This window comes from Miniopterus schreibersii (genome assembly GCF_964146895.1).
Source record: "Miniopterus schreibersii genome assembly, chromosome: 12".
Lineage (NCBI taxonomy): Eukaryota > Metazoa > Chordata > Mammalia > Chiroptera > Miniopteridae > Miniopterus > Miniopterus schreibersii.
In genome coordinates this window covers 51255591-51274260 of record NC_138112.1, presented here as the reverse complement: position 1 = coordinate 51274260, position 18670 = coordinate 51255591, and the positions used below count along the sequence as shown (strand labels likewise).

The following is an 18670-nucleotide window of genomic DNA, read 5'->3' as shown; positions in this document are numbered from 1 at the left end:
TCCGTGTAAGTCAGCTAAGGAGATCTGGCAAGGCTCAAAAGTCCAGGCTTTTGGGTACGATCCTTAACAGTCTGCTTTGAATTAGATGTCAAATTTGACATTTTAAAGTCATTATTTCTACTTACCTCTTACTTGAAATGACAAATACAAGGTCAGGGTTACAAAACACACAAAATACAGCTTTTTCTCCAACTCACTATTAGAAAGAATACTCTCTTGATTTTCTATTAATAAATGGTTAATGGCAAACAGAACACAAAAGAGAAAGGAGAAATACATGTAAATATAACCCACTAGTGAGTGACCTCTTCCCTCACTTCCTCCAGTACTTTTCCACTCCTTGCATTTCCCTGTAAGTCAGAGGCTATAACATGTGTTCTACTGTGTTGCTATGAAGATGAGGTAATATATAAAAAAAGCTTAACACAGTAACCCACAGTAGGTGCCCAATAAATGGTACTAGAAGTAGTTCTGTTATATCATTATAACCTTACAAAAATTTTCATGTCTTTGAAAATATAAGTATAAGAAGGTTACAAGACCTAATAAAACTTTTTTATACATAGAAGACATAATTGGATGAAGAATTTTATTTCACAACTCAGAGTACTAACCACTATACGATCACAGCCAAGAATTTTATTTCAAAGCTTTCAAAGGTAAAAAAAATAAAAATAAAAATAGGATAAGACAAGCTGCTTTCTATTTGGATTAAACGAAGAGACTCACTTAGGGACCTGAGCATGAAGAGAAAATCCTTGATATTTGCCATAGCAAAGATGCTGCTCACTTAATTTTACTGCTTACATTGTTTGAAATTTGGATCACAGAAAGGATGTTTCTTTTAATTACAAGACTATCTAAATAAAAGGACTATGGTTTGGAAGATTTCCTTTAAAAAATGACAATCATAAATTTTAAGGGTGCGTTGTTATCAGTGTATTTACTTAGTAGTGTTGGTTTGGTTAGATTTTTGTAAAGAGCCTCTCCTTCAATTCTTTGGAAGTTGCTCTTTATGCCAAAAAGAGATAAGTAACTTATCTGTTTCCATTCAAAAGCAAACTGAATTCATTGTCTAGCAATAATTAATCATAATCTCCAACCAGTTTTATCACAAGAGCAGTCTCCTCCTCTAAAGCCATGTGGTCAAGCACTTTGAATTTATGAAATTAATATGTATTCAAGGAGTATCTGAGTCAACCCCCTGAACAGAACAATAGTAAATTAGTGATTCTATAGAAGTAGTTTGTTGTATTCCATGCTCCTGATCACAGAAAGGTAGAATTTGTACAAAAGTGCAATTTTGTATTACCCTTATCTTCCAACATAATTATCATTTTTTAAGTACATATATCATTAGACAACAAATGCATATAAATAAATAAATATATACATTCATTTATATGTAAGTATCCAGATATTAGACAGAACTCATTTGGGATCAGCTTTTGGGGAAACTGAGCAAACTTGATCTACATACAAATTTCACAGCTTTGTGAAAGTGTAGATCCCATTCCATACGTCTGTGGGCTCCATGCCTCACATATACTTGCCCCTGCCCTCCCCCCCACCCCCTACCCCCACCATCAGACACCATTTAGGCCAATTCCTCTTTGGAAAACACCTCCGTGATGCTTTCTCAGACCCCTCTCATGTAAATTAATTGACTTCCTCACCTGCTCCCCTCACAGGTGGTACATCTCTCTCTACCGTGACTTTCATCGCTGCTGCTGACTAGTTTCTGTTAATGTGTCTGTCCGAGGAATGCTCCACTCCAAACTCTTCAGGGCAGGAAAGGGGTTAACACTCGAAGGCTTAATAAATGAACTGGCAGGTGGATTTATGTGTTACAAAATGTGCCAGCTTTGATTGTAAGTGTCATTATGTGAATTATTAAATAAATCATGGACCTTGCTTTAAACTATTAACTGAGTAATTTAAGTAGCCTGTGACCTGTAAAAACATTGTTATTTTTGGGGGAGTATTAATGATGTGTAGGTGGAAGAGTCTGACATTTTATTAGGAAGTTTAATGAGTTTGACAAGATGATCCTGGTGGTCGATTCTATCCTACATATTATTATAATAAGAGTAGAATGAAGAGGAAAAACTCAGATAAGATAAACAAATCATTCTAACTGACAGTAAAATATGGCTAGGATTCTTCATAAGTAATATTATATGCACCATTAAAGCCAGAGGAGATCTCAGGCAGCGTGGAGCTTATCATTCCTGCCTTATAAATGAGAAGTTGGTGGCTTAAAAAGGCCAGGTTGATTCTTTGTGTGGTTGGTTTATTTTAAGTTAGCACTGGTTATAACTCACGGAAACTATAGAAATCACTCCCTGCAATGTAATGATTTGAGTTTGTGCTTATAAACTTTATAAGTTTAAGGCCTTCAGGTAGAGTTGAGGGTCATGGCACTGCACACACCATCGTATTAACTTATGTTTGCTTGAGGGAGTATTTGTCCCCTGCTGGCACTTGGTAAATGATTACATTTTTATTTAAGCTTTCGCAAATCCCTCAGAATTGCGAAGAGATGGTAATGTGTGTCTCAGGGAAAGCAAAAGACAGGAAGCATATTATGAATTTTATGACTTAATGATTAAATATATAAAATATATATGTATATAATATACATTTATATATGTAATAAGACCTTTTAAGGGGTCAGTTTATTTCTCAATTATAATTGGATGCATGTTCAATATAGGAACAAAAAATCAGAAGCAAAGAAAATAATAGAAAATTGTTCTATCATCTAATAGTGGGAAAAATCAATATATGGGCGTATCTAACAAATATAGTCCTGACCTTCTGTAGATGAATTATATTATGTTTTACTTTCAAATTAGTATACATGCAGTTTTTTTCATGGTACTGAAAACTTTTGGTAAACATCAAATTAATCGCCACTTATTTATAACACCTGTCCCTCAACTAAAGAAATTATCTATATGTTTATCTATATGTCTTATCTATCTATGCGTTAGATTATCATGATTATCTAGATTATTTATATTTTTATTGTAAAATTAAGAAAGTATTCACCTGTATTTTCTTCTAGATGTTTTTGTAACTAATCAAATTTTCAATAAGAAATTCCTACATCAGTAAATAGAATGATTCTATTTGAACATTTTTTAATAGGATTTGTACACTTGGAAAATAATCACTGCCACAAAAACAAAGAAGGATTGCCAGCTTTTCTTATACAGTTTAGTCAGTGTTAATCAACACAACTCAGGAAACAGTGGGTTAATTGAATGTTCCCATTAACTCAAGTTATACAAGCTCTGAACCATGCTCTCTGATCCTCTGAAATGATTTTTAAAAGACCTTATAATTTCAACAGCTATCACTGGAATTCCTTCTGAATCTCGTGCCACTTAAGTGCTTATAAAATTAAACCCCTTTTACTAGCTCATCTCTTTCACAGCCTCGAACTCAACATTTATGTAGCAGTTATGTTTTTCCATGACTCAAGAAGTTGAAGTTAAAAGAAATTGAGTTGAATGTATATTGGTTGTAAGTTCAGCAATTTTGGGAGGCTCATTTTTATGTTTTTCAACAATAAAATAAAGATGATCATGTATCTACCTCATAGATTCATTGTGAACATTTAAATGTCTGGAGAGAATTGCAACTGACACATAGTTAGCATCTCATTAATGCTAGCTGTAATCACCATAGTTACTATTATTATTGCAAATCAATAGTAAAATAGATAAAACTGCATACTGTTGTCAAGTGATTTTTCGTTTATATTTATAAAACATATCAGTGTGAGCAGTGATAAGACTATGAGTGAAAGATCTCAATGGATATGATTTATTTTTGCCTGGTTAGTCACAGTTTACCTGATTTTCCCTCTAACACTCACCCCTATTTATTTTCTCTTCAAGATCTTTCCTTCTCTCACATTTGTTTCCTTTGCAGTATGTTAAAAAGAGGAGAAAGTCAGATTTATATTCAATAATTGTCCTTATAGTAACAAAACTAGGTTCTCAAGGCAAAACACTTGATTGTGCTTTCTGCCCCACAGAACATTTGCTTAAAAAAAAAAAAAAAAGTGAGTATTTTTCCTTCTCCAAGGGATATCTTAAATTTAAAAATGAAATCCCTAAGTACAAATGTAAAAGGGCCTTTTAATAGTTGCCTTCACATCTGAAAAAATTGCGGATTGTCCTCTAATAATGTTTTAAAAGTCCTTTTTTCTACTGGAATTTCCCCGATAACCTCACTCAGAAGTACTCAGGGGACTTCAAGCTTCTCCCCCAAATCTCTTTGTACCTGGATTGTCACCCTAACCTTTTGAATTTCATTTAATTGATTTACCTTTTTGAATTTTTTTACTTCTGAACTAAAATATTCTAAGCAGTGTCTATATAGTTTTACTGTACATTTATTTTGCTCAGTTTCTACTTACTAATCATTTGTTAAAATAATGAACCTAAAATCTCAAGGAATTAATACAAAGAAATCAAATTAAAAGCAGATGATATATATTCACCATTCAGTTGATGGGATATGCTCACCATTAGGTTTTTCTTTTTATTAAGAAAATAAAACCTTTTCCTGGTTATCAATTTTTATCTTACATATTTTCAATATTATGAAAGTGAGAAGTAGTAAATTTCATTACAAAACTTACATTTATTAGACATGACTTTTGTAGAATTGTATTTCTTTTAGAATTATTCTACCCTACACACTTAGAAAATTAATATTATACCATAAAATGTCCCTCAGAATCAAAATATTTTGTTTGTCCTCATATGTATTTGTTACAAATAAATTACTGTTTGATTTTGAAAGTGCCTCCTCTTTAGCTGCATATTAGTTTTTAAAACTTATCTAAGATTAAAAGCTAATTGATGAGACATCGAGATTTAAATTAACCCATAATCTTCTCATTATCATAAAACTAGGTTCATGTTTTATGTGAGTGTGTATGTGCAAATGTACTTTTTTTCCCCCTACTTTAGTCCTGTCTTTGACATTGTTTGAAATGTTCGCCTTGTCTTAAATGATCTGCGGAAAGTTTTTCCCTTGAGTAATCTAGCCCTTTCACTGAGCTTTCACTGAACGCCAGTGAACAGGAAATTGTCCAGTACGCCTAGTATTCTGGTAACTGACCTGCTGACATTTCCCACTATAAACAGAAAATCAACAAAGATTTAGGTTTTAGGGAAAACATTATCAAGTCCACCCTATCACACTTTTTAAGAAGACTCAGGAGAAAAATCAGTAGAAAGACATGTAAACACAGTAGCCCATTAGAAAACCATTTAACATTTTCTTGCTTTCCTTTCTCCCACATCTGATAAACCATTTCAATGTAACAGTGCGCTACTGCTGAATGTTGACATCAAGCCATTTGTAAAGTCTATTTCTTAACACTGACATCAGGTGGAGACCATTTAGAAATACCGTTTTTAAATGACTCAAAAAAATTAAAGAAAGGAAGGAAGAAGAGAAGGTACGAAAGAAAGAGAAACTAGTAAAGGTTAAAGTGATTGATTTGAGATTAAAAATAAACCATAATTAGTGGGATTGATCAAGAAAGATGTACCATTAATTAGCCTTGGTTTAATAGTCCTAAATAACTGCTTGCATTCAAGAAAAAGACTAATTAAAGAGATGGAAATAGAGAAACAATGGTAAAAATTTTAAAAATAAAGTAGTTGTACAACCAAATAGACAAAGAATCAAAAGAACCCAGCCCGGCCGGGTGTGGGCATGGCTCAGTGGTTGAGCGTCGACCTAGGATCCAGGCAATCGGGGTTCGATTCCCGGTCAGGGCACATGCCTGGTCTGTGGGCTTGATCAATGACTTTCTCATCATTGATGTTTCTCTCTCTCTCTCTCCCTCTCCTTTCCTCTCTCCGAAATCAATAAAGATATATATAAAAAAAAAAGAATCAAAAGAGAAAAAAGTGGATAGCATTTTATAGGGTCTTTACATTTAAAAGGCTATAATAAAAGTGGTTACAGATTATTTTGTTCAAATCTACATTATTCTAGAATTCTTACATACATTTTTTATTCTAGGTAGGTTCTTCTTAGCATGAAGTCAATTTCTAGCTAACTTTCTTCATGCCTGTGATAACATTTGGTAGACAAATTTATGAAATGAAAATACATTTTTAAATATATTCCAAGAAAAATATAATTAGAAGGGAAGATGAACTAGAGATGTATTAACTAATAACATTATCAAATATATGTAAAAGTAGCGATTATCTACTTTTCGAAATTCTTAACTTTATAGTTCCTCTCCATTAGTACATAACTAAAGGATAAATCTGCATGCGAGCAATACTCCAAAGATTCTGGCAAATGAATATGTTTTTGTATATTCTTTGATTTATATACAATTTACCTAAAACATGTCTTACCTCATTTTGAAGATCTCGGATCATTTTGCTCTTTCTTTCCACTTCAGTCTTTAAAAAATTAATCTGAAAATGAATAGAAAATTATGTAGACACATTTCTTATGCATTTTTGTGGGTTTTATTAATTTATTTTCATTATGATTGAGGTTAAATATAAATATGTTATCAACAAATATTGAAAAAGAACAAAGATTTAAAATTTTCATTAACCAAACTTTTATTGCTCAATTCATACATATATCTACTGAGTATATAAAAAAAGCCTTCTCTCATGAAATAGGTTATTTTTTTAATTGAGAATCCATGTACATTATGAATGTGATCTTATCTGTTTAAACATCAATTTTCATTATATCTTATTTATTTATTTATTTATTATTTATTTATTTCAGAGAGAAGAAGGTTTTGATTTTTTATAGTGACTGAACTGGCCCTTGTTGTTATTATTATGATTTATAAGGCACCCTCAGCAATAACTTTAACCATAATTTAACATTTCAATTAAGTGGTAACGGTTGTGTATTTTGCATTCTGTCAAGGCTACAGCCAACTCTCCGTTTTCTTAGAATACGTAAATAAAGCCTTGTGTTTTCACTTCTTATCTAGCTTTTTGACAGCTTAGAGCAGCCCATTCTGGGGAAGAAGGGCTGCTTGGCACCAGCCATGAAAACCTGAAAGTGTCCACTTAAATCTACAAATTCCTGGTTGAAGAGACATAGCACCAAAAGGAGGGGAGGAAGCTCCCTTCAGCTCTCCTTTCCTTTAGTCCAGGAGAGAGACCTCAAAACACAGCCCCTCCCACTGATCTCTTTGTTTTGCTTTCCTGTTCCCTCCTTATAAAAACCTCTGCCTGCATTGAGATATTAAGATGGGCTTTTTTTAGGACAGGAGTCCCCCAACTTCTCAAGATAACCTCTCAAATAAACCTCTTTCCTTTTCACAAGCACCTGTCTCACAAGTTTAGCTATCCTTGCAGCAGGCAGCCAAATCTGGGAAGAGAAAAACAAGCAATCCAAACAATTATCAGTCAGTTATGGAGATTAACCAAGATTTCTAAAACAAAAGAGTGGATGTAAGTGGGGGAACAGGGAGAGAGACAGCCAGGCTATCTGTGGCTGGCAATGTGTTTATCTGAGATAGCCATCTTTGAAATAAATGCTTCTGTGCAGTGGAGGTCTTTGCAATCAAGGTTAAGCCCTGCAATTGCATTACAAAAAAGAAAAAAAAAACAACTTTCAAGGCTTACAGTACATCTACCCAAGCACTTTATGCAGGCCAGCAAATTTTGATATGTTACAGATTTATCTTTAGTTTAAGTCATGAATTATTTAAAGCCATCTTGCTTATATGAATATTCTACTTTTCCTCTGATACCATTATTTGCCCCAAATCCTCACACTTTGATACTATTCAGTGTGTTACCAGTAACTAACAACTAACTTTAATTAAAATTACAGTGAAAATATTGCAGTATCAAGAATATAATTGTTTAAGTGTTAATCTGGGACAGATAAAATTGAGAAGGCAATACTCAAATATTCAGGACCTAAAATATATTCATAATATTTAAAAAGTTTTAGCCTGGCTGGGCTTGGCTCAGGGTTGAGTGTCGACCTAGGATCCAGGCGATCGGGGTTCAATTCCTGGTCAGGGCACATGCCCGAGTTGCGGGCTGCAGCCAATCAATGACTCTCATCATTGATGTTTCTATATCTCTCTCTCCACCTCCTTTCCTCTCTCTGAAATCAATAAAAATATATTTAAAATAAATAAATGAATGAATGAATGAATGAATGAATGAATGAATGAATAAATAAATAAATAAATAAATAAAAAGTTTTAGCATTTTGAAACCATTGGTATGGAAATGTAGCAGGTTTTAACATCCTTGGAAAAAAAGGATTCATAGCAGAGTCATGAAGTAATTCTCAGAGACAAAAATACCATTTACTTACTTTGAATAAAGAATAAAAGAACATATAGTAATTCCTTATTTATTTATTTTTAAATTTATCTTTATTGTTGAAAGTATTACAGGTGTCCCATTTTTGCCCCCCAATTGACCCCTCCAACTCACTCCCACCCCCTCCCCAGGCCTTCACCCCATTATTGACTGTCCATGGGTTATGCTTATATGCATATAACTTCTTTGGTTAATCTCTTCCCACTTTCCACCTCAGTTCCCTCTTTCTTCTCCTTCTGGCACTCCAATAATATGAATGTTGGGTGCTTGAAGTTGTTCCACAGGCTCCATATACTATTCTCTTATTTCTGGATTCTTTTTTCTTTTTGCTCTTCTGGTTGAGTGTTTTTTGTTTCCTCAAGCTCCAAATTGCTGATCTGATTCTTAGGGTCCTCTACCCTCCTGTTGATTCTCTGTAAATTATTCTTCCTTTCAGTTTATGTAGCTTTCATTTCAAATTGGTACTTCATTATGTTATTGATTTTCTCAGTTATTTTTGTAATACTCTTACTAATATGGTTGAGCATCCTATTAAACAAAATTCTGAACTCTGTATCTGTTAGCTTGCTTGGTTCTATTTCATTTATTTCCTCTCCTAAAGACTTCTTCTGTTCTTTCCTTTGTGACATGTTTTTTCACCTCCGCATTTTGGCTGCTTCCAGGTGTTTGTTTCTATGTATTAGGTAGAGCTGCTGTGTCTCCTGGAATTTGTAGAGTGGCTTTGTGTAGTAGGTGTCCTGTGGGGTCCAGTGGCTCAGCCTCCCCATTCACCTGAGCTGGGCCTTCTAGGTGCTCCTCTGTGTGGGCTGTGTGCTCTGACCTGTTGTAGTTGAGCCTTGGTTGCTGTTGGCATCACTGGGAGGAATTGACCCCCAGGCCAACTGACTCTGAGGACCAGCTGCAACTAGAGCCAAAGAGCTGCTGTGCTGGAGACACCCCTATGGAGCAGGATTTATTTCAGTGGAACTTTGGTGTTCAGCAAGTGCGCCCCTTGAGTGTGTCACTCGTGGATGTGGTAGGGTTGTAATCCAGAGTGGTCGAGTCTGACCACCAGGTGCACTGTCTCTGAGGCCTCCCAGGAGGTGCAAAGTCAGCCTGTACCAGTGTCTTGCCCAGGGCCACCCAGCATGAGCTACACAGCAAACCATAGTTGACTGCTACTTGTGTTGGGCTTGGAGGTGTCCAGGAGAGGCCAAGCTATGAGCCCATGCAGCCTGCCCCTAATGCCAGGCCTGGGGCCACTTGTCAAGGTGTATGGGGCACGCTGTTGCTTGTTTGAGGGATTTTAGGAAAGTCCTAAGCATGAGGCTGGAGAGGCCACTTGCACAGAAAAGCCCCTGGAAATAGCTTGAATGAGCTTGCAGGTGGAGAGGGGCGGGGCCTCCGGGAATCACGGGGCGGGGCCAAGGGTGTGAGTCAGGTGCTGGCGACTCAAATATGGCGCCTGCCTGCCGGCTGTGTGCGGGGAGGTCTGGCCACCAGAGTGATGGCCTCTGCCAGCTCTTCTGCCTGGGAGGAAGCCGCCCTCCGCCTCTCACCCTGACTTCAGGCAGGTTAATCCCCCCCCGAGTGTCCCGGGTCCTTTCAGGCTGCTGCCCGGCGCTGGGCTCAGAGGGAGCGTCCGAGTGAGTCCGCGCCGGGCCCTTTGAGAGGAGCTGCTGGGGCTCCTCAGCCTCCGCCACCCTCAGGGACAGTCCCTGCTGGTTTCACAGCCTGAAGCTGTGGGGACGTCTCTTCCCGGCCCTGGCGCCCTGGGCTGGGGTCCTGCTGTGGGGCTGGGACCCCTCCCTCCTCCGGGAAACCCCCACCACTGAGATTCCCTCCCAGTTTACCCCATGCACCAGGTGTGGGCCCGCGGCCCCATCTCTGGGATTCAGCCCCAACCCGCCCATGTCCCCGCCCCTCCTACCCTCTCGGTGCTTCTTCAGCTCCCTGGTTGTGGGGCTTCTGTTCAGCCAGGTGTCAGTGTGGTGGTTCTCAGTGTGGTGGTTCTGTATTTTAGTTGTGATTTTGATGTGGTTGCGGGAGGCGGCGCGTGGAGCTACTACCAACGCCACCAGCTTGTTTCCTCTCCTAATTCCTTATTCTTAGTGAAAGTCAAAGCTTGAAGCTAATTCTTGCCTTTAGACTAATTTTGCCTCACTCACGGCAAGTTAGGCCATAAACTTGAAGCGGAGTGGTGAAAGCCTCCAGTGAGTATCCCTATCTGTAATGGCGCTGGTGTCACCCGAGCGCGCATTCTCGCTTGCCATCAGGTGTTTCATGAGGAACATGTGGCAGGCCTCCTCTCTCGAGAACTGTGAGAAACTATCTTTTCAGTGGTACTTGTTTCCTGTTGGTCTTACAGCACCTCAAATTTTCAACCAATATACTTTATTTTTAAACAGGTTCAGGTTCCATAGTGATTTTGGGGGGAAAAATTACCAATTCCCCAGCCCCAAATCAGAATACACAAAAAAGAAACCCACTTACAGTAGCCTGTTGCTTTTCTGCCTTCTCAGATGTCTCTTTAAGTTGATTTTGCAGGGCCTCCTGGAGGGACTTCATTTGTTCTCTGGTTTAGTAGGGAACAGAGCAAAAGAGAGGCATAATGTAATTCTGTTATTTCCTGTGTGTATTATAGAAGGAGGTTTCGCTACGTACATTTAGGAAACAACTTGAATTGAATAGAGACACAGTTGAGCATACAGGGTGTGCCTCAGGAATCTGGTAATAAAGGGTTTTCTCTCCCATGCAAGTATTGAAAGCAAGCTGTATTTCAAGGAAATTGCCTTGCTATTGTGTCTTATGAGAATCCCACTGTGTGAATCATCTGTGAGCTGCACAATATGCTCAGTTAAATAAATATAATAATTAGTGCTGAAAAGCTAATTTTAGTGATAGCATGCCAAGGTGTGAACCCGCTAGTTAAGAAGACGTTACCACAGACTGCTGATAAGATAAAATTACTGTTCCCTTTTGATGCTCCTAATTGATTAATTCTAAAGCATTGTGCTTTAGACATCCTTTATAAAGCCCGAGACTTTTTATAAAAACAGAGAAAGACATTTCTAACTTGAGGGCTGCCTTATTTTTTGGGGATAACAGAAGAAATACTTGTCTGCATATATATGAATGCTTTTTCTCAAACTCACCAATACCTATGGACCCTGCCCACTTGTTAAAAATATAAATATTTCCAAAAATGTGCATCCTTCTCAAGGTTTTAGAATTTAATCATTTATGAAAAATCATGTTATCTTTTTTTAATTGTATTTTTCAATTACAGTTGACATTCAATATTATTTTGTATTAGTTTTAGGTGTATGGAATAGTGGTGAAAGAGGTGAAGGGATTGAGAAATACAAATTGGTAGTTAGAAAAAAGTCACAGGTATGTAAAGTACAGCATAAGGAATATAGTTAATAATATTAAATAACTATCTATGGTGTCAGGTGGGTACTGGAAATACCGGGCAGAACACTTTGTAAAGTATAAGACTGTCATATTATCTTTCTAGGACTTAATTTTATTACCCAAGCTATCATGTCAAAAAGTTCAGGTAAGGGTTAGTGTGTCAGTGAGTGAGTGTATGTGTGTTAATTTTGGCTAGAGAAATAAACTCCTTCATTCAAAACAATAGCAACAATGAAACAGAAACCTTTCTAATCTTACCAGTGACCAAATTAATTTAAAATTCCCAATCTAGTGCTAAAAGACTATAAATGGAACCTTGGTGCATAAACACAATATAGACACTAAGGGATAGGAAAGCACTCTCTCTGAGTCATTTTTTAAATCTATAAAATGGGCACAATAAGAGAACTACCTCATAGGTTTGTAGTGAGATTTAGATGCCATAAGGCAAGCAAAATGCTTAGCATAATGCCTAGAATATAATCACTTAATAAATTTGAGATTATTGCCACAACTACCAGCACCACCCTGAGTCCCTAAGCTCATTCTTTGTCCAGCACATCCTGCACACGCACAGCTGTGCTTTCACCCAGTGCGATTCCATGATGCCCCTAGATTTTTTTTAATTTATTGATTTTAGAGAGAGAGAGGAAGGGACAGAGAAACATCAATTTGTCGTTCCACTTAGTTATACATTCATTGGTTGCTTCTTGTATGTGCCCTGACCAGGGATTGAACCTGCAACCTTGGTGTATTAGGAGGACTCTAACCATCTGAGCTACCATGCCAGAGCCCAGATTTCTTACTCTAGAAACTCTTAGGTCCCAATTTCAATTTCAGAAATGTCATTGAGAATCTGTATGATTGTCAGAATCAATTTGGACTTTGTCAAAGCAAAACACAATCAAAACAAGTTATAAAATAATTATAGTCACATTGGTTCTTAGATGATTTATGCTTGCTTGGGTGCAGCTTATAACATGGTTTTAGCTTAAAGTGGATTTTAAGTCTCAGCTTCCATTCCTCAAACAGGTTTCATTTTTATCAGAACTGTTTCATATGTGGATATTTAAATTTGGGGCTTCCATTATCTTTTCTGATATTTTCCACAAAGAGCATTTGTGACATTATAATATAATAATATAATATAATGAATATAATATAATATGCAATAATATCTACATATATTGTAGGCTCACAATGTACTAGGGATTCATAAGCTTTGCATCAAATTATGATATGTTAAAGACAGAAAACTGATGCATAGAGGTAGTAGAATTGTGATCTGGAGCCTATGTGCTCAAACTCTAGAGTCATTCTACAGAGAGAGAGAGAGAAAGAGAGAAAACGAAGTAGTCACCTCCTACCCTTAACACTCAAATCTTCAACAAGAACTGAATAAAAATACAGTCCAACTGATATTTTTATTGAATATCAGTCAATATTCCCAACTGATAGAAAGTTATAGCAAAATGTTATAATAATTATCATTTAAATATTATTTTTGGATTTTAAAATGTTGGATTTTAAATTTTTATTTTTTAAATGCTACATCTCTATTATAATTAAATTATAAAAGATTGCATATTTTATAAAAATGAGTACATGTATAGATTCAAAAATTCCCGCATGCTGACATCTCTCGGCAATGTAGGCAGAAAGACAAAAATAAACTGTAAAACCTATTAACAAAAACTGAAGAAGTTAGAGGATTCTGCACATTTTCATGGCAAGGAAAGCTATCAGACAGAAAAAGTAGGTTTTTTGAATCTTCTGAATCTTTCCATCTCTTCTTCTGCCTTCCAGGCTTATTTCTGCACATTCTCGCTGCCCCTGTGCTTTAGGTGGCCCACGTTTCTTGCTAATTTATACTCCTATGAAAGCTGACTTCTGACTTGCTCATGGAATTTCATGGTTACAAGGGATTTTAAAAGGTAGCTGTTTCATACATCTTCCATCCTAAATTATAAATATAAACACACACATACCCAATCACTCCACAAGAAGGCATTTTTTTTCAAGTGATTACCAGCTCGGATTATAAAAAACCTCACAGATGGAGAACTTGACACCACCAGGCATTGTCTTCATTTTCAAAGAATGCTATATTGTAAAATACTTTAGTATACAGAGTTCAAAACTGCCTTCTAGGAATCTCCACCCACCAACCACCAGACAGAATAAAAGGTTTTATATTACCTTTTCTTCAACACAGTCTTTCAGAATCTTTAGGGTACTCCCCTGTCCCCCAGAGCCTCCTTTGTGTGATTACACACACTCACTTTTCATAAAGTATGGTTTAAAAATCTCTCCATCAACTAGGAGACTCTTCTATGAATATCATCTAGGCTGTCTAAATATTTCTAAAAATGTAGCACTCAAGAGTCAACATAAAGTCTCTCTCTCACTCCTTCCTACCCTCCCTCCCTCCCTCCCTCCCTCCCTCCCTCCCTCCCTCCCTCCCTCCCTCCCTCCGTCCCTCCTTCCCGCCTTCATACACACATAAAAACATGCACGTGTGGGCACACACACACACACACACACACACACACACACTCTCTCTCTCTCTCTCTCCTTTCTCTGTATCTCTTGCCAGAAAGTTACTCTCTGCTCTCTCTACATGGTCATATATGGCCACCCCATATCCTCTGACTTTACTCTAGCCTAGTTTCAGATACACAGAGATACTGATTAGCTGCCGCTTGGTTATAATCACAAGAGGAAAATTCTAATTGATTCATTTTTGTTTTGGTGGCCACCTCTCAAGCATTTAACTGTAGCCAGTGATGTCAGAGTCACATAAAAAAACATGACTTCTAAGAACCACTTTTCCAGGTAAGGGCCAGGTGGCCAGTCTCCCAGAAGACCAGGATTATAGCCAAACAATATCCACAACACATTATACTCTTTCAGACTCAGATAACATTTCTAAATTTGCAATCAGTTAATATATTTTATATGCTAAGATCATATTTTTCTTTTACTCTTTGTTACTATCTCTTTTTGGAATGAGAAACATAGCCATCTTCACAGTCAGGTAACTATGATTGTTACAGATCTCTAAGGAAACAACAAAAACTAACATATAAAATGTCATACCCTTTTGAAAAATTACCTCTTGTTAGAATTTACTGAGTTTTTCATTCTGATTTTGTGCACATTATACAAGTTATACATTTTGAACAGGTTTTCTAATTTTGGATAAAACTTTGAAATTGCGATGCCAAAATAGCTGCTCCATTTAAGCCTTTCATTGAAAGACTTGGTCCACCATCTGGTAGTTTGGAAACCATACCGAACGTGCGCATCATGATTAAGAAACTCTTAATAAACCTGGTCACATTTTTCCTGGTTTACCTGGGTACTTTATGTGTCCTGTAGAAATGGCCAAAGAAAATTTATGACCATGTCAGCAAACTAAAGACAGGCTTTTTCTTATCACCAGCATGCATAACTGTGTCCTCACCTGTGCCCTCCTGCCGTGAAGAAAGGCAGCCCGAGTGCCCTTCCGCTCACGCTCCTCACCGCTGAGGCCTCCCTGTCCTCTCCTCTAAGCCAGCTTTCCTCCACCTGCTCTGCGTCTCTTTCTTCTTACCCTGAACAACGCAGAATAATCCCCCTAAAAGACTTTTTAAACTTGTGTCATTCTGTCATGGAGCTACCTAAAAGGGGTTCCTTCCCATCTTTATAAGTTTTTGTCCCGGTCTATGTATAGGGCTTTATTTTCCGATCTTCCCTGACTGGCGCTGTGTCCCATAGCCCCTGCAGCCCTCTCAGTGGCACTGCATATGTGCTGTGCTAAGATCACTCCGTTTCTATCGTTTTGTTTATTATGTTCTACCACCGTGGAATGCTGAACCCAAAGTAGTCATTTTCAGTGTCTCTTGGTCTATTCTGACTAGTTATGTCTATTTAAAGTGCTGTTTACTATTCTCCAACACTAACTCAGCGAGCCACAGAGTTGCCTAATATTGAGCACCGGTGCTTTAAGAGATGGCTAAGTTCAAATCAATAAAATAACAAAATGACATACTTTTGGAAACATACTCAAACCAATATTTTTATAAGCTCTTTTAAGTATTGGATTTGAAAAGATTTTCATGCTGAATAAATAATTTTATTTTAATAATAAAAATAGTCAATGTAGGACAATAGCTTTGATATTTTTTAACATGTCATTAACTCAATCCAAATATATGCCAATGAGAGGTTTCTAAATCTAGAGGCAAGGACAGTGGAGAAGATACAAAATGGTGAGAAGGGACTACATAGTGTAGTGTGTAAACTTTTTAACAGCTTTTTGCTTTGTGATCAGTGAACTAAAGTGAGAGGGTGTGGCTATTGGGTAAGGACACAACAGAGCAAATTCCAATAAACAACTCTAGCAATTCATCTAATCACTTTGAGCAGCAATTTCCTATCTGTTAAGAGAGTATAATAATATCTACTTTAGAAGGTAATTGTGAGGGTGAAACAAGAAAATATAAATAAAGCATCCAGCAAAACATCAAGTAAATGTATAATGCTCGCTTGTTTCCGCCTTAAAATACCTTCTCTTTGAGAAGCAATTTCAAAGCCTTTATACTGCAAGGAAATCTATCTCATAATATACTTCCTTCAAAAATAAACAAACCAAGACTAACTACATTGTATTAATTCTATTTATATTGTTAATAAGATTACCCCATTCCTCACCACCCTCACCATTATCACCATGATTGAGTTTTGATACTAGTATAAATGGGCCCAGTGAGATCAGTGTTATCGGATCTATTGATGGGCAGATTTATCAGAGGCCATCATCTAAGGTAATACAGATCCTTAAACACAGGAATTGTGATCTGCAAGCAGCATTAGTATCGCCATCACCAGGGGATTTGTTAGAAATGTAGAATCTCAAACCCCACCCTAAATTTACTTTATAAGAATCTGCATTTGAGTGAGATTTTTATACAATCAAAGTAAGAAGATAAATTGACACATTTAGAATGAACTTATTTTTGTGAAGTTTCTTAATAGAGTTCAGCACTATGGATAAAAGGGACTGAAAAAATAAAAAGAAAGCACAGTCTTACCTTTGTTTCTGACCTATTTCCAGAAGCTTCTGAACATCAGTTTTGGCAGATTTCTCTTCATTTTTCAAAGACTAATAAGAAAAAGGGGGAAAGAAAGTCTTATTCAAGAGATAAATGGAGGCTCACTTTCCTTCGAACGTGCAGATGAGGCGTGATGTCTTCACGGTTCTGAGGATGCGCACGGGAATGTACGCCACCAAGCAGAGCAAGTACTGCACAGTGGGTGAAGGCAATGAGCTGAGTCTGAATCTTTAGAGGTTCAATGCAGGGGACCGTGCTCTCCAAATACCTAGGTCTCTTAATAAGTGAATATAAAATATATCTTCTCTTTGTTTGAAGTTTTCCTGTGTCCTCCGCAGGCACTTTAAACCAACTCTGGTATAGTTTCTAGAAACACAAATTTTTTTTCTAGAAATACAAGGGGCCATGCACGGGCTCCCTGAATAAGTGAAGTGATAATGCAATTCAAAATCAAAGCTGCCAAAAAGCATTCACCTATTTGGACCTGTCTATTTATTATTTATGAATAATGTATTAGACTACAAAGGAGAAATAGAACCATATAAAATTATAACTGGTCTGTACAGATAGGGTTATTAAGGAAATAAAATACCACCTCAGTCATTAACGTTTATTTACTCTGGCAAATTCAGCATTCACAGACCATGAATTAAAACAGAGAAGCTCACTGAGCTTTCTCATTAGAAAATCTGCCCCAGTAAGCCTTCCCTAAGAACTTTCTTATTTATACTCAGTAAATTATTTAATAAGGTAACCTATTTTCTTGATACTAAAAGTTGAAACTGAGGGGCAATAATATTGTTTGTAGGAAGAGAAGCTGTGACAGGTAGGGAACTGACAATAGCAAGAATGGCAAACACTCTGTTTACTTAATATTTATTTAACAAATATCTATCTTGAATTATGCAAAACATGTACAAAGGCATGGTGTCTGCCTTCACAGGTTTTTCAATCTAATGCTGAAAACAGACAATTTTCATATAGTCAGATAAATATTCTGCAAGGGATGTGGTGGGCTGAACTTCACGTGAGAAACTTCTTACCTAAAGTGGCAGCTTTTATTAGGAAGCAGCCAATGAAAGAAGTTCTGCTTATTTGGAAAGAGTAGCTTCACATTCAATTACCAAGAAAATAGGACAAGGAATTAGTGTATGGGGAAAAGTCACCAATCCTGAGATTTAAAGTTCAAAATGCATCATGGTCATATGACCTCGAGTAGGTCACAGAAACAGGAGTGAGAATTTTGAAGAGCCTACTGTCGACAGTTAATGAGAAGCTCACTGGGGATAATAGATGTATAAAAGCACTTGATGAAAAGTACAATAAAAATATGCTTATTCATTTAGTGACCATCTGCTGTACTCTGGACATTCTGAAGGAAACCAAGATTTAAAAGGCAGGGGACTTTCATCAAGAAAATTAAGATTAAAAAAACAAACAAACATGAGACGCAGAAATGAAAATGGTAGATATGCAGGTGGGTGTCAGCAAAGCTAATCAAACTAGAAGGGCTGGATTGCACTTGACTATTACTTCCTCAGCAATATCCAAAGAAATACAGTATGCTTCTTGGAAAATATTCTTGGTCCATTAAAGGACACTACTAACTAATCAACGTAATATTTATTGATTGATCTATATTGCCATCCCATTCAGATGCTATGATTGCAGAGATTAACAAGACTTTCAAAGCTCCTGTCTTCATGAAGTCTCATTGGGGAAAAATACATACACTGGGCTATTTTCACTATGATTTCGAAACCTAGAATCACCATTCATTAGATGTATGACTTCAGGCAATTCCTGTGGCCT

At 36.8% G+C, this 18670-nt stretch overlaps 1 protein-coding gene across 2 annotated transcripts in view; it reads right to left on the bottom strand.

Moving 5' to 3' along the window:
- Positions 1-18670, bottom strand: part of LUZP2 (leucine zipper protein 2) — a 253367-nt gene that overhangs the window by 90150 nt on the left and 144547 nt on the right. For both annotated transcript variants that reach the window (XM_081152920.1, XM_081152921.1), the window contains exons 3-5: positions 16838-16908; positions 10839-10920; positions 6405-6467 (exon numbers count right to left, since the gene is read on the bottom strand). In XM_081152920.1, the coding sequence (XP_081009046.1) occupies positions 6405-6467; positions 10839-10920; positions 16838-16908 (216 nt within the window). The remainder of the gene's footprint in view (positions 1-6404; positions 6468-10838; positions 10921-16837; positions 16909-18670) is intronic.